Source organism: Blennius ocellaris (assembly GCF_963422515.1).
Source record: "Blennius ocellaris genome assembly, chromosome: 3".
Taxonomy (NCBI): domain Eukaryota; kingdom Metazoa; phylum Chordata; class Actinopteri; order Blenniiformes; family Blenniidae; genus Blennius; species Blennius ocellaris.
Genome location: NC_137652.1, coordinates 5,448,699 through 5,466,029, shown reverse-complemented (window position 1 = coordinate 5,466,029; position 17,331 = coordinate 5,448,699). Strand labels below are relative to the sequence as shown.

Below are 17,331 nucleotides of genomic sequence, written 5' to 3'. Positions count from 1 at the left end.
AAGTCCGGTAATCAGGTAATCTGGCAGCGTCGGACTCAAACGTGCCTCTCTGGCAGGTTTGCATCAAATACAGACGTTTGATCAGTGGCTTTTTGTTTTGGCGCTGACTGTCATTGTCATTTCACTAATTCTCTTCAGCTTCTCTGAAGATGTAGCGGTCAAGTGGAGGCCTGAGGTCAAAGCTATTATATTTGTGAGCATTACTGAGAAAGCTTCAAGTTCCTTCAACTTTAGTCGTCCCTCCTCAAATTCTTCCCACCCTTTTTTTTTTTTTTTTTTTTTGTGAATGAAGCTTCAGACAACAAAAATATCCACCAGGCTCGGCTGTTATGTCAAATATTCAAGCGTTACTTCACTAGCCATAGCCGTGGGACTTTTGCTGTGTCAGAGCTGCACTACTGAAGTGCAGCAGAAGTTGCCGATTGTTTTTAAGCAACGCTGTTGGCAGAGTTGTTGTTTATGTGACTTGGCTGGGATTTAATGGGGCAGCTTCTCAAGTGTGCTCACGTGTATTACCTGTTGAGGGTTAGCTGTGAAGTGCACAACTCGCTGGTTCGCATGGTCCGCAGTATGTCAGGAGGAATTCTGCTTCAGGAATTTCTGTTCTCCAAATATAAAGTTGTGTGTAAAAAACCATGAGGATAATGAAACTGCTGCTCAGCATCCTTGAAGTCGAGTTACAAAATGTTTTACTGGAGTAACCTTGTGCCGCTCGGCTCCTGCTTCCCTTATCATTGCCACGTCAACGTGCCAGCGGTACCAGCGATCAGCGGAGGACAGATCGATTGACAGGTTAAAGTTGTAACTGTGAAATTAACACACAGCCCCTGTTGACTTCAACCAGACGGCTTTTGGATAATCAGGCTTTGAGTGAGTGAAACATGATGTGTTGACAATGAGATTATAATTTTATCTGTTGTCAATGCCAAAAGTGACAATTAGGACGCATTGATCCTTGTGGAAGATCTGTACGTGTATGCCACACATGCTTTTGTCTCACGTCAAGTTATGATATATTATATATTGTAAATTGTTACGTCAGTAAAGACAGCTCTTGTCAATTTTTGCTGTAAATTTTTGCTTTAAACATCCTTTTATATGCGGCTTTTAGTTCTACCTCTTTCACTATATGGCTTTGTACGATATCTTAGAATTTGAGTTAGTCTCAAATTTTAACATTCAAAGAATTATGCCTTTAAATAAATTGTTTAAAATTTTCATCCTCTGCTTATTTGATTGTGATCGCTTTGCAAAAACTAGAGCTACACTCGGCAGAGCGCAGTCGTATTTGTTTGCGGAACTAATTTAGCATCGCGAGCATGATAGCCGTTAGCTTATATCGATGCTAACTCGGTAGGTCATGTAGCAACGTCACTGTGTGAAACACTGAGCTGAAAGCGTTTCCATGGCAACAGACACTGATCTCCTTTGACCTCTTCCATGAGGCGCCGCTATCAACCACTTTTTGTGGGAAATTTGTTGCCATTCTGCGGGGGATTTATTTGGAAACCGTTAACCGTTAACATCCCAAAATCAAATCGATTGGTCCTTTGAAGATGAAAAATCATCCCTGAAGATTTCATGCAATTCGGTTGAGTAGTTTTTGCGAAAGGTTGGTAAAATATATACACATAGATACTTCGTTGGTCACCCAACTTTCTTTGGCAAAGGTAACAATGTCAAAGATAGTGTGGCGGGAAAAGCTCCATTATAATCCTCCTGATCTCGAGGTTGGTTTTCTCGATCTCAGACGCTTCGTGTTGAAGTGTCATAAAGGAAAAACAGTGGACCCCACCTTGCTCCCAGGACTCTCAGCGCCACTGCTTCGTTTTAAAAGAACGTGCGACTGCAGGCTTGAAGATATCCACTTGAAATGTCAAGCACAAACTCAATATTTGCAAAGACCTGTGGATTTTATTCCCTTCAGTGTAGACACGCTGAGAAGGGATCGCTTCTTGTGTATTCTCGTGGGAGGCAGCTGAGGAAATATGGGGGTTGGCCGTGTGGGAACAAACCAAAACAGAACAGAACAGCGTAACGATCTGTTAAAACTTAGGTGCGAGTTCAAAAACGGCGAAAAACAAAAGAAAACCCTCCTTGCTTGCACTCACTGTATAATCAGCGTCTGGAGCTTGTTTATGTAAAGTAAATGGTGCATTCAAATGTGAGAAGATTACAGCTGCCGGCAAACAAAGGAATCCCTGCTCCTTTGCAATTCTGTTTAAAGGGGATTTAAAGCGTAGAAAGCGTCATCAGTGTTTCGAGGAAAGGAGACAGGAAGAAAACAGTCGAGAGGGCAATCACTCTGTTTCATTGTGTTTTGTTTTTTTTTTAAACCACAAGCTGAGTCTCAATTAAGCTCTGTGTTATCGAAGGCCCTCGAAATAACTGCAATCAGTTACCTTTGTCTGAAAGCTCATAACTCAATGTGGATTTTAAATGTTGCCACTACAAATTAAGTATAATTTTTTTTTTTTTTGAAATGTCACTACCACAGCAGGAGAGAGAAACCCTTTTCATCTGCTCTGTACTTTCTGCCCTCAGTACGTCTTCTATCCTTGCAGGGGGAATAACGAGCGTCTTCCTCACCAACAATGCTTTCTCTCCTCAGTGCTCTCTGCTCTTTTCTTTCATCTGTTTCACCTCTCGTCCCTCTATGGGTAATTAATCCTCCATGCTGTCGTCGCTCGATTTTCCTCCCTTCTTTTCCCTCATCTTCCCCTGCTCACTTCTCCTCCGAGCTCCCGCCTTCCTCCCCGGTCTTGTATATTTACACCTTCTCTCATTACCCTCAGATTATCTGGTTTCACTTTTCATCAGGCACTTATTTAAATTCAGGTCAGCCTGACAAAGGGGGTGGGGGAAGGTGGACATCAATCTTCCATACTTGGGAGAGATGAATCAGAATTTATTGCCTTTAATTATCTCAAGGAAATTTATAAACTGCAGAAATTAAAGGGCAAAAACTCTCCCAACATCACCAGCACCTTTTAAATCAATAAAAAAAAAAGAGAAAAACATGATTTTGAAGCCCTGTCTCAGGCTCTACTTAATCTTCAAATGCCATCAGGCAAAAGCAAAATATTTACCAGGTTTCATCCAGGCAGAGGTAAGTGAAAGAGAACATGATAATGAGCGTCGGCAACGCTCAGTTCAATACAAACATCTTTGAGGATTGCAGCGTCCTGAATTCAGCCGTTGATTCTGAAGGGTTACGTCAGAAGTGGGGAGCTTGGGACGTGGCTATCGCTGATGTGAAGGTATTATGTGTAGAATTAATAGGAATCTATCAACAGGGGCAGTTGGCATGGTGGTTTAGTGGTTTCGGGCAGCGGCTCTCAACTCTTCTTGCTTTGGGAACCCCTTCGGGACTAACCGCGACCCAGAAAAATATTTTCTTCAGCTTTTGTTTGAAGCTCGAATATAAAGTGAGCTTATGGCGTCACTTTTATCACTTTTATCCTGCATGTCATGGAGTTCCAGGTGAAACGATATTACCGGAAGAAAATTCATCTCCTTTACTTCCTTGCTGGGAAACATTCCCCTTATCTCTATGCAGTACCTGAAATGACTGATGACACCAGGTGGTGTTCAGAAAAGGTTAGATTTTAATAACGGTGAGTGATTGGAGGGAATACAGAGAACATCTGATAATGCACTTTTTTCTTTTGAAACCTACCCGGTATACACTCTTCTTCTTGATAAGATGAACGCACTCAGCCAAACACACACGCAATCATGTTAAATGACGACAAGCTCTCAGTCCAACATAGTGGTCTTTTGATCAGTACGAAATAAACCTGATAGTTGAATTGGCTTTTTTAAGAGTTACCGATCAATCTATGGCTGTAACCCAGTTTTACCCATCTGCTTTTGATTCATTAAGAAAAATCTTCAAAATGTTTGAGTTTGTTGAATCTTTTGCAACACGCAACGCCTCCCTTTCCAAAGGTTCACAGAAATGAGCCTTCACATGAGCGCGATAGCAAATGGTTGCATCACTGCTGCTGCTGTTTTCCCTTAATGTGATTTATTTAAATTGGGCAGTGGCCAGCAGGCACAGTATCTCAGAAGACCACGGTGAAATCGAATCAGGTTGCTGGTGAGCGGAGTTGACCATGATGGATCGCTCAGCAAAATCTAAGGAATTTATTGGCCAGTGGGAGATAATTTTTACAGGCAGGATAAAGAGTTAAGAACAGAGATAAGCCACGTGCGTACCTCTTTCCTCCCTCTGTCAGGTGTGGTCGATGGACGGCTACTATAAGGGCCGGCGTGTGTTGGAGTACAGGACGATGGGCGACTTCACCAAGGGCCAGAACTTTGTGCAGCACCTGTTACCCCACCCCTGGGCGGGGACCGGCCACGTGGTCTACAATGGCTCTCTCTACTACAACAAGCACCAGAGCAACATCCTGGTGAGAGAGAGAGAGAGCGTCCGAGGACCGTCATTTATTGGCAAAATATCCAAAGTGAAGGATAATTCCCACGTGTGTGTGTGTGTGTGTGTGTGTGTGTGTGTGTGTGTGTGTGTGTGTGTGTGTGTGTTTTCAGATCCAGTACCATTTCCGCTCTCGCAGCGTGTTGCTGCAGCGCAGCCTGAGTGGAGCAGGATACAACAATACCTTCCCCTACAGCTGGGGGGGCTCCTCTGACATTGACCTCATGGCCGATGAGACCGGGCTGTGGGCCGTCTACACCTCCATCCCAAATGCTGGAAACATAATGGTACGCTCTCCTTTTTTCTCCTGATTGTATTTGAATGCAGCACTCCTCATTTAAATATTGGGAAAATATGATTTGGCCATCAGACGCTTTCTTTACCTTCCAGGAGTCATTAACACTCACACACTAAAACTCCATTTAGAAACATGACAGAGACAAATTGCTGCACGGTGTAATGTAATATACTGTGACGTGCAGCGTGTGTATTGCGTGAGTATCATGGCTGGATTTTGATATAAATTAGCTTACAGCTAACTTTCTCTGATGGCATAAGCCTCCATCCCCATATGCAAAGCTTCATTGGTCAGAATCAGCAATGTACAGGTGGAAAAGAAGGTGAAAATGCAATTCTAGCATTTCAAAAACTCAGTCGTGGAACATAATTAGACAGTTAAGAAATTACAGGGGTTTTGTAGTTGATTGCAATGAATCGCTTTGGAACTCTAATCTCTGTATTTAATGCAAGAAGCCACTTCTTTTCACTTTCAGCTAATTTTGGTCGATGAATTAATCAATAAACTTACATAACAGTTTTGCTTTGAAATGCAAATAATTTTTTTGCATATTTTACACATAGGTATGTTCATATCCATGCATCCATCCCGAAGTTTGTGTGTGTTTTTTTTCTAACTAAAACTTTCCATCCAAATGGACAAGAAACGTCTGTCCCATCTATGAACCTGCTACTATTCTTGTTTTACACACTGAGCTTTATTGTCCCATGTGTCTTGAACACTGATACTGTAGATTTTTCCTGGGTTTGCCAGAAAGAAGGGTGGGAAATTGGCTTGCAAACAGCTCACCTCTTCCCACACTCCAGCTCCCTCGAACACACAGCCTTTGGGCCGGCCCCTCTACTAAATCAATGTCTTTGCCCAGCGCAGGCAATGTAAACAACAATCAACCTCTCATTTCACCTAATAACAATCTATTACACTGAAGGCTCTGTACAACATAGGGTTGCTACAGTATAGTCAGTATACAGTATACTTTGTTTGACGCACTGAGAAACATTCTACAGGTTGGAGTTTAAAGGGGTCATATTATGCAAAATTGACTTTCTAATGGTTTTCCAACAGTACTAATCGTCCCCACAGCTGGAACGAAGCCCCAGAAGTGAAGAAAGTGTGTCCTCTCTCCCTGGCTTGTTTCAGGTTTTAAAAAGTGTGTTGCTCCAAGCAGCCAATCAGAAATCAAACCCTATATAGTGTCATCTGGGGTTTAGCCAATCACAATCAAGGTAGGCTCCTCCCCCTTTGACTCCTCCCACAATTAGACAGCTCTGCTCTGGCACATGGCACCACGAGAGGAAGTACTTCCTCCTCTTCCCAAGATGGGCATGTGTGGGCGGAGCCAGTCCAGCTCACACAGACACAGCAGATTCTGGAAAGGAAACGCAATCAACTTCAAATACAACATTTTGGAACCAAAGAAACCATGTGCAAGTGTTGAAAAACTGGATAATATGACCCTTTTAAAGATAAATTTGTCAAGAAGTCGTCTATTGCTTAATTAATCAGAATTAACGTGTCCTGGGAAAAGAAAAGAAAACTATGTTGAACTGAAAAGAAGAGGAAAAAAACTGGTTGAGGTCAGAGTGCCGTCCATTACTGCTGCTCTCACGCTCAGTAGGCTGACTTAAAGCTCAGTGAATTTTCTCCTCTCCCTCTCTCTCTCTCTCTCTCTCTCTCTCTCTCTCTCTCTCTCTCTCTCTCTCTGTAGGTGAGCCGCATGGACCCCCGTTCTCTGGACGTCCTGCAGAGCTGGGACACGGGGTTCCCCAAGCGAAGCGCAGGTGAAGCGTTCATGATCTGCGGCACGCTGTACGTCACAAACTCCCACCTGGCCGGGGCCAAGGTTCACTTCGCCTACCACACCAACTCCTCCACGTACGAGTACACCGACATCCCCTTCCACAACCAGTACTCCCACATCAGCATGATGGACTACAACCCCAGAGAGAGAGCGCTGTACACCTGGAACAACGGGCACCAGGTCCTCTACAACGTCACGCTGTTTCATGTCATTCGGAGTGACGGATAGAGCAGACTTGATGGAGAGAAAAAAATAGAGCTGAAAGAGATGGACAATACACACACACACACACACACACACACACACACACACACACACACACACACACACACACACACACACATACACAATGGCCATTTACGTCAACAAGAAAATGAGTACTTTCTGTGGAGGCATTTGAAAGACTTCAGGCCTGCGAGAGCTCACTGAGCTAATAACTAGACACAATACACGGTTGTCGAACACCAGTCTAAAGGTCACAAGCAAGAGTATTCATCACGGCGGAGATGAAAATTAACTGCCTTGGCTGTGCGAACGCTGAGAGGAAGAAAATAAATAAATAAAAAAAGGGGGAAATCAGACATTTTGTGCTCATCCATATTCCGTTCCGTTCCATTCCACTTGTGTATCAAGAAATGACTTTGGAAGTTGAGGTCGAGTCATCGAGGGAGAAAAAAAAACACTCAGCTCGTGAACTGAATTTCACCTCGCTTCAGAACTCGAGCTGTGACGACGACAACGCCGACGGAGGTAATTCCGGGGGTTTGTGATGTGATCGTGGACGTGTTCAGTCAGCATGGTTGTTCATTCAATAAAATTTGCTGTCAAACTTTGCTGGAACTTTTCTGACTCCTTTGTTCCGGAGCGGGATGAATGAAGACGGTGAGTGTTTGTCGACTTGTACGCTGACGGTGTCTCCCTCAATAAAGCTCAGCGATGCGCTCACTCAGAGGACGTATCAAAGCTAAAAGTTTGCACGTCGACAAAAGAAAGGAATCTTGAAGTTGATTCACTAACTGAGCACACTGAGGATTTCATCCGACTGACGTACAACACAGCAGGCAATATCCTTTTACCAGGTTTTATCTTAATGAATCTGCAGGGGAGGAAATGTCTGCCACACATTCATACTGATAGAAATTTGACCACACATGATGTGAAATCTACAACACAATTTACGACTGCATCTGAAAGTGTGAATCCGCTCAGCTTCCAGCAGAGACGACTGCCGTTATTGTGTTGGGAGGACTTTTCCGGTTTGAGCTTGATATGTAACAACGACCCAAAATGGTCATTTGTGGTTTGGAACTGCTTCGATTGAATAACACTGAAGGAATGAGAGAAGCTTGGAATATTTGTTTTGGGTTTGTTTTTTGTACACATATCTATATACAGTTTGTTATGTATGAAGCATGACTGCTATAGCCCAAGTCTTCTGTTCTCTATAATCTGTAATCTATTTCTCTAATCATCAGTGCAGTATAATGTATAAGCACTAAACATATTAAGATCACATTTAAATTCTTGTTAAAACTTTTTCCATTATTGGCCATTTGGGGTTTTATGGAGGAAAAAAAATATTTCGGACTCAGCACTTTTGTTACAATATCGAGAGGTTATTACATTTGTGGTTTTGTTTATTACATTTTATATCGATTTGTTGATACCTATCAGGCATGTCACAAACATGTATTATTTTCAAAGGTTTTATGCTACATTTTTGTGGCTCAGTCTTGCTATTTGTTTTCTAATTTATTTTGTTGTTGTCATTCTTTTTTGCACATTGCCATTACAGATTACCCATAGTGTGTTTTGTTTTGTTTTTAGTCAAATTGAAATCGTTTTTTTTTGCATATCTATTGTTTAACCTCCTCCACCATCCCATGAAACTCCATTTGTAAATCTGCTTTCCCTCCAATTCAATTGCAAATGCATAGAGTAATACATGCAAAACCTTAATTTTTGTATTTATGTTTTAAGTATTGCTGTCTTATTTGATCACCTGTAAAATGCAAGTCAAAGGAACAAATGGCATAAAACACCCATCCATCTTCTACACTGCTTGAAACGTTGAGACCAGGAAAGAGATGAAAATTATCTAAAAAATGATCATTAAAAATTACAAACACCTGATTGAAATATAAGTAGGCACCTGCTGTTCTTGTGGATTTATTCTGGTAAAACTCAAAAAGGGCTTCAGAAGAATCACGACGGAGCTGTCTCAAGTTCTGCAAGTGTCTCCACACGACTCAATGAATTCTAATGTGTGAAGAATTATCTTTCATTTTTGTCCAGTACTGCTCACCACAGTAAATCTTTCCACGGGTGTTTGATGTTAAAAAAAAAAAAAAAAAAAAGTCTCCATAAACATCCAAATTTAAACACAGGATCTGCAACCGGTGGTGTCAAAGTGCTTCTGCCAATTAAAAAATGCGTTGCAGAAATTTCAGTGCAAAGACAGCGTTTGCAGTGATGTTGCTGCAGGCACAGATGAATCCGTTGATGCAAGATGATGATGAATGATGTTGAGCGCGCTAACGAATCCATGAGGAATGAATCAACGAGAAGACATGGAAGAAGGCTATGGAAGTAAAGAAAAAAAGAAGAAGAAGAAAAATGGAAAAAGGATGAGACATAAGGAGAAAAACCATCGCACGTCTCAACAGAGGTAATGTCAATGGTCAAGAGATCAAGGGAAAATTATTTGAAACATCAACAGTAGAATTTTCACGCCGTAGAAAGAAATGAGGCCAATGGTGCACCTACTTCCTCTGCAAAGAATGTGTTGGTATTTTTTTTTTAGGTGCAATGATTATTTATAGATCTCTGCTCACCTTCAACTGTGTTCAGTCGTTCAAAAAGGATTAACTGTGTGGTTTTGCACATGCAGCGTGGAATGAAATAACACATTCTAGACGTGCTTGAAATGAAGACTTCCAGCTTTAATTTGAGGATATTTCCATTTAAGTCGTAGCTGTTGAATTAAAACTCCTTGTCTGTTGCTTCCACCTTCTTAAAAGCACACCTTGTGAAAACATTTTACCAGCCAAAACGATTCCAGAAATCTGCTGTGTCGACACAAATCTAGCTGGTCCTGTAACTCCTCTACCGCCACCGCTCTCACCTCGCTGGGAAAACACACGCCTCACCACGTCGCCCCTTCGCCGCAACAACAACAACAACAACATGGCTGTGTATGTGGCTGAATGTAGTAGACAGCCACTTTGCATATATTGTGTGCGTTATCTCATCCCCTTCGAGGGATGAGATAAGCTTAAGTGTGCAACTTTTGCTAGTATCACATCATCGCGGCTTCATAAAAGTCTGTTTGCCTGATCTTCATGCTTTTATGTCGGGTCATAACCAGTAAAACATGGTAACAGCCCTATTGGCTAGCAAAACCGCCGCAGTATTACAAATTAATGTCGCGCTAAAAGTTAGAAAACTATAACTTGATGCACAACAACTTGCGAAGCTGTTGTTTTGGGAAAATGCTCTATCTAAATGTGTTTTGAAACGCAGACTCTCTTCTTGTGCTGCTTCTGGAACGGCCGTGAGGTTCGTCTTCTCCCTTTCTTGTCTGGAGCCATTTTTCATCTCGAGGTCCAGGAGCACTATTACGACGTCTCCGTGCAGAAATAGGCTTTATTATTGTTTCCTACACAACACAAGCCACACATGGTTCCTACACGTTAGATTCATTGATGATTTATTGAAAACTGTGTGAATTGGACCTTCCAAAAAAAAAAAAAAAAAACAGAAAGTAATTGAACAAACTACATATAGTTGTGAATAAAGGCTACATTTTAAGAGTTTCTAATCCATTTAACATCATTTAACATCCATGCACATCACCAGAAGCTGGGCCTGGAACCCTGCCCATGCTTCGCCAGGCCTCTGCAGGCCATTTTTATTTTTCTCTTATTTTTCAGCAAATAGATTTAGTCAAACAATTGACTTGTTGTGCTTTTGGTCCGTTGAGGCCAAAATGCTGAAACGTCTGTCCAACTAGTTGTTTTTTTTTAGACCTGACAACATCTCTCTCACAAAATAAAAAAAACCTGGAGTAAATATTGTGTTTCTTTGTTGTTCATTCTGAAATAAACTGGAAGAAGAGCAGCTCCAGAATGACATGATGAAACAGTCACTTGCAGTAATGTTTCTATGGATCCAGATCAGATTATATTACAGAGTGATTGTGTGTCCAACAATTTTCGATGCACAATTTATCGGCTGAACAAAACATTGACAATACAGTCTAATAGACATGCTGACATTTGAAAAACAGAACAATTGTTGAGAGTGTGAATAATCAGAGGGCTATTTAAGCAGCGAATTCTGATCAAATTTAATCACACTTCTCGGCCACCCGATCAGGAAAATCTGCACTTTGTGTCAACTGGTTTGCCGAAATACTGTAAATCAAACCACAACACTGTAGGTTCATATCTTGTCCTTGAGCCTACAGTCACAGTCACTGGTTTGCTATTATCTCCACATTTTTCTAATGTTTTCCATTTGTCTCTAATTGAGCTCAGCTGAATTTGCACAAAAGCCCCGTCGAAGGATGCTTGGATGTGGGGTCAAGTTCAGGCGCAAAGGTCAACCTGCTCATTATCATTTAAGTGGCAATTACCATGTGAAAATGAAGGAAGTGCAAGGTTCTTGATTAGCAGGGTCTTGTACTATGTGAAGGGTCTCAGACACGCACAGCTCGCAGCACCTCGCCTCACGCCGTCCACAGCCGGCGGCTCGAGTCCCAGACGACGAGGCGGGTGGAACGACAGAGATCTCCTGCATGATGAGACGAACATAGCGCCGGATCAATAAGAAACGACAGAGCATGATAAAGAAGCACTGCTATATGCGGCTCTAATTGTAGAAACATCACTAATGGCTACTCCGTTGCCATGGTGACTGTGACGATATGCATTGTTTCTCTCTGCCTGCGGGTCACTGCTTGGAAAACCGACACGCATCCTCCACTTCTCTGTGATTTGAGCCAAACTTTAGCGTTTAAGAAAGAATTGGAGGAACCTGAAAGCGGGACAAAACTTCAATAGAGACAATAAAACCTGGACACCTGAGAAAAACACCAACTAGCTGTTGCTGTGAACATTTCACGGTGTTTTGTAGGCTTCCCTGAGTTTTCCACCGGCTCCGTCTTTACTCGGGTTTTCTAACAGAAACCGCCTCCAGAGAAAACTGTTGTGATCCTGCTGCAGCGCTTCACTGCCTCGGCGAGAACACTAATCTGATGATTAGAACCTGAACTAAACTGCAGTTTCACAACTATAAATGTGAAATGATGCCAATCAAAGTGAATGGCTGTAAAGGCCCTATTGTGTTTTACATAATTATTCCTAAAAACATGAAGAATCAGCCACTTTAACCAGACAGGGCGTCGTGAACATGGACATCCACCGGTTTAACTCACACATGATTATTCTACATGGTAACTCATTCAGATTCATGAAGTGCACGGCACTTCGGAATGGACTGGCTTGAATAATTTTAAAGATATAGAAACATGAATGTCTTTAAATTATAATTTATATTGAAACAATCTTTATGTCACAGAGGTTTAACCCGAGGGTCATTTTCTAATCATCATAGCAGTTTTACAAACCCGATGAACAAGCAACTCAACCAACGTTTTAATGGTTTCCGCAATCATTTTCTCAACATTTTCTCTGATAAGTTATTGGAAACACAATTAGAAAACTGTGCAAATGTGTCATAGGCACAAACTACATTCTCAGCTTTCAGCCCATCTCACAAACCATTTAAAAGGGGGGAAAAAATGTGTTTTGTCACGATAAATTATGAATTCACAACAATTTCATCCTTAGAAATGTAACAATATGTGTTTATTTAGATGCATTTTTGTTTATATGTGATGAAGAACTGCTGTTGAACTCAGCCGACCTGCTGTCCGATGTCGCTGAAGCTATCTTTTCAAATAGATTTAGTTTTTGTGCTTCATTTCAGAGCGGTTAGACTTATTCTGAGCAGCAAGTGCTTGTTCTTAGACCTTTTCATGAGAAAATATTGAAAAGAAATGAGTGGAGCGTAAAAACCTATTTTAGTTTTATTATTCAAAGATAAAAGCATAAGCAGCAATGCCAATTGTAGACTAAAGACTAAAGACCACAACAGATTAATCCCAATATCTTCTTTAAATCTGATGCTGACCATGGATTTGTGATTGCAAGCAGTACATACTGATTAACTCTTAATGTTAATGTTAGAGGTTAGGGAAGCAGATGTTTGCTGGTTTGAAACCCCCTGCTCTTAAGGTCAGGTCAGATTGAAACAGGAAGGGACAAAACTACACTGAACAAAACATTCTACTTGATCTACTTTACACAGAAATGAATAATAAAAACTTCATTGTATCATTTATTTATCAAGCAAGATTGTTCTTTCTTCGATAAATACTTTTTTTTTCTTTACATGAAAAATAAAAGTAAAGCGAACTTAGTTTTATTTCCCTGTCTCAGAATGTTTGATTGTAAGTTTATCTTCCACTAATACAGCAATATCCCCCGTCTCTTTTCATATTTTCATTCTATCATTTATTTATTTGTTTATTTATTTATTTATTTATATTCATTCGTTCATTCATTCTTGGGCATGTACCCCCCAAAAAACCCAAAAAAGAAACAAACTGAAGAAGAAAAAAAAAAAAAAGACAATCATCCAAATGAGTAATCCAGATTTCACAGGTGACACATTCCAGTTTTACAATATGTGTGTCATATTTCCTAAAAAGGGGCGTCCCTTGACCCCTGATGGCTTGTGAGTATTGAAGTATTTGGTGTTTTGAAATACAGAATGAAACACAGTAAAGACAACAAGATCACATTTTGTTGTGTGGGTGAGTTTTAAAAGATTGGCTCACGAGGAAAATTGTGCCGAATCGACCAAACTGATCATGTGTTCCAAAGAGACGACTGGAAAGGAGCAGCCAAAACTAAAAAAAACATGAGTTTCAGCAAAGCAGTGACTTTGTTTTCCACATTTTGTCAACTTACAATAGAAAACTTAATTCCATTTACAGTTCATGTGATGAATTCATGATGGCAGGTTGTATAATATGTAAAAAAAAGAAACAAAGTTATTTAATAAAATTTTTATGATAGTTTGACTGAAAAGCAGATTTCTGAGGGCAAATGAAAACTAATGTTAAAACTGTGGTGATATTTAAACAGGGTGAGATCGAGAAATATAATAGTGGAACAGGCGAGGACCGAGTGGAGCCGCAGGAAATCTGGGCTCACCGTGAGCAAACCGACATCACTCACTGAACAAACAGCTTCAAAAACATCCATCCATCTTATCAAATGGCTTAATGTTTGTTCTGTAAGAGGAACCTGCTGAATATAGAAAAACCTCAGCTGAAACCAGTAACCCAGCCTCCACATCGACCACTTCTCAGCTTCCTCCTCGATAAAATCTCTCTGGTTTCGCCTCTGGTGGAGTACAGTGTACTACAGAGAACCTATTTAATGTGAACATTTTTATTTTCAAGCAAATGGTCTTTGTTAACATTTCCTCAAAAAAAAAAAAGAAAACATCCAGGGAGGATGGTTTTTTATTGTAGCTGCTTCAGAGAATCTATCCAACAATTTGCTTTATTGCTTTGTGAGCCAAAAGACTGATTGTCTCTTGTCTGATTTAGCCATCTGTCTGATAATTATTTGACAATTAGCTTTGCTGTTACAGCCTGTAACATTATATGGTCCAACTTCAATGTCAATTAGCATCTTTAAATGGGTGTGTTTGTTTCAATCTAGTCCAATAAACCGATTTCCGTTTGTTCTTTAATCTTATTAATGATGAATTACTTATATGGGCTATGACATTGTGTTTATTTCTTTGCCTTAAAAGGGTAATCTGGAGTCCATTCGGATTGGTGGGGGTTTGATTTAACACCATCCATCGGACAATATATATAAATATATATATACAGCATGTATTTTACCCCAGACTTTTGAATTTGTTATTTGCTGGCCTGTATCTTCACTCTCAAGTCGCTCTCAGCTTAGCTGCCTTTTTTGTCTTTTGTGTCGTTCTTGACCATTCAGAACATAGGAGCCATTTACAACTAATACCCCTGCTTGTTTTCTCAGCATCATGATGATTATGGTCGTCAGCCACATTTGTTCTGTGATGGGCAAAAGTAGCATTATGTCTTTCATTTGCTCAGAAAAATGGCTGCAAAGGTGGGAGTGGTGCGTTTTGTGGGCTGGAAAATCAAGAACAATGAGCTGAATAAGCTGCTATAAAGCTCCTTGGAGCAGCGAGGGCCTGCAGAGCGGTTTCAACAACAATACGCGATCCCTTTTACATGCACGCAGTCATTTGGTCTATTGTTGTGATAAAAACATTGATTATAGCAGCTTTACCTCTTGCATTTTATTTTATTCCTTTCAGAGAACCTGAGTACCTGGTGGTCCATTTACTTGAGGTTTAACAATTGTGGCCATTTATTCTGACAAGAAAAGCTGCGAGCGGTGTCTTTTACCCTTGTACACCGAGCTCCTCTTTCCCTGTATGTAATTTGTCCATGATAAAGGGGGGGGGGGGGGGGGGGACGTTTTTATTCATCCAGTAAAATTAGATCAGCAACTAATTGTACCAATTGGGCACCACTTGCATTCTCCCTATAATTAGCACCAAATTACACAGCTCTATCCTGGAAAACCTCACAGGATCTCACCAAGCAGTGATTTTGTGTCATCTGCAAGTCCAGCCACAACAACAACAACAACAACAACACTTCCAACGTTCCAAACTGGAGCTCCCATCTGCCGCTATTCACACGGCGATTAAACCAGCATGTGCGGCGACGGGTCTCCTGGAAACCCTCACACAAGAAGTTGCCCGTATGAGTATGAATGTTATCCTCGCAGACGCGTTACATAACACGGTGGCACACATCTTCACTCTGCTTTCCGACGCGCATTGTTGAATTGAGGCTGCAGTGACAGACCGCAGACAGACTCCCTGAGAATTCACCTCCATTGCTCTCCATTCTCTTTGTGCCTCACCATCTTTTGTCACTCTCCCTCTATTGCTTTCTCTCGCTCCGTCTCTCCCTCCCTCCTCTTTATTTGGTCCACCTCCCGACTGTTTTTTGGCAAGGCCCCCCCCCCATGTTCAGTTTGGCACGCTCCCTGCTGCAGAGTTCCCTTTTCCACCGATTCCCCGCGTCGTGGAAGCGCTTCTCCGGAAGACCTGCCGGAATCCCACACAGGGATGCACAGTCACTCACACACGACCCCGGACAAAACGCCGCTGCGTGTGGCGGAGACACGCGGACAGATCATCTTTTACCTTTTTATTTATTCATCTCGATCTGTCCAACTATCTGCCGGCTTCTGTCTCCTGGGCGGAAATCAGCCTGGTGAATAATTTAGCGGCGTTAAAGGAGACCACCTGAGGGGGCCGGGAGGAGGGAGGGAGGGGAAGGAAACAGAGTGTGGAGGGGTAAGTGGGGAGGGAGAGAAATAAAACAGAAGGAGGGTAAGACCTTTAGATGAGAAATAAAACCAAGATATGATGTGGCAGGGAGAGGGGCTCTGCTACAGACGCGCGGCCTGTGATCATGTTTAATTAATAATGGGGAGATCAGGCCATTAAACAAGGACGCACACTGAAAAACTGGCCTGGGAGGGGGGGAACCAGGGTGGGGGGGGGGGGGGGGGGTCAAGGAGGTGGCGGACAGTTTCCTTGGTCGGGTGTGAAGGAGCAACAGAGACGACGCTGGGGTCTGAGAGAGAAAGACGAGGCATCAGGTTCCACCCGGGCTCTGCTGTTCTATTAATAGAAGTCTGAGCACATTGGGGAGGAGACGCCAGCCAATTAGAATCAAGCTCTGCTACTGACGGTAAACCCCTCACACACACACACGCACACACACACACACACACACACACACACACACACACACACACAGAGCGTGTGGTCTTTGTCACTTACGCTGATCGCCTCTTTGGGCCTCCACGAGGAGCCGTGGGAAGCTTCCCCGTCCAGAACCACTGACGACACCCCTCGCTGGTGTTCGGCTGGCTGCTTACCGCAGAAGTCGAGTTTTCACAGGTCTGAGCCTGAGGGGCTGCGGTACACTTGGGAATTTTGCAGCGGGGTTGATGTAAATCAGGGTTGCTGCCGCTGTTAAGTAAGAAATTGGTACACAAGATCTAAATCTGGAGGAAAGTGTTTCCCGCCTAAGTGCTGTTGCAGTGCAGAGGCGATATATTTATAGTTGTCAGGTGGAGAGCGCACGGCGCTGAATGGCAGATTATGCTCCAGACGTTACAGGTACACATGATCGATATTCAATCAGGAAGGCTAATTAGAAGAAGATTTATTAATTTTATTTGGCAGATGAGGTCGTCCACTGTTGCCAGAATATTGATGGCTTCTTGGCCTCCCGTCGTCAAAGTGTTTGCTGCGCGAGACAATAATACAGATTTCACTATTCTTATGCTGATTCGCCAAACTCTCTTCCACCCCTAAAACGTGTCACGGTGTCTTTGCTTCAGCCTGATTAATGGCACCTGTTCACGGGGATGTGCATGTTTGTGCCGTGCTGATAAAGTCGCAATGAAAGCGTAGAAAACACTGTCGTTGAGCCGAATTGTCAAATTGTGTTGCTGGAGGTCAACTGTCTGTGTGTTTTCAATCAGGCAAACTGAAAACAGACATCATAGTGAATGATTGAGTAAAACAGTATTGAACTGTGTTATTGATTTTTGAAATCTGACAGTTGACAGTTGAAAT

General features: G+C 42.0%; 1 protein-coding gene across 1 annotated transcript in view; it reads left to right on the top strand.

Moving 5' to 3' along the window:
- LOC308149093 (noelin-2-like) overlaps positions 1-7,143 on the top strand; it is a gene marked incomplete at its 5' end in the record, with an annotated part of 34,092 nt that extends 26,949 nt beyond the window's left edge. The window contains 3 exons of the mRNA XM_080520737.1: positions 4,242-4,418; positions 4,555-4,728; positions 6,448-7,143. Of these exons, the coding sequence (XP_080376863.1) occupies positions 4,242-4,418; positions 4,555-4,728; positions 6,448-6,768 (672 nt within the window). The 3' untranslated portion in view covers positions 6,769-7,143. The remainder of the gene's footprint in view (positions 1-4,241; positions 4,419-4,554; positions 4,729-6,447) is intronic.
- Between the last annotated feature and the right edge of the window lie 10,188 nt (positions 7,144-17,331).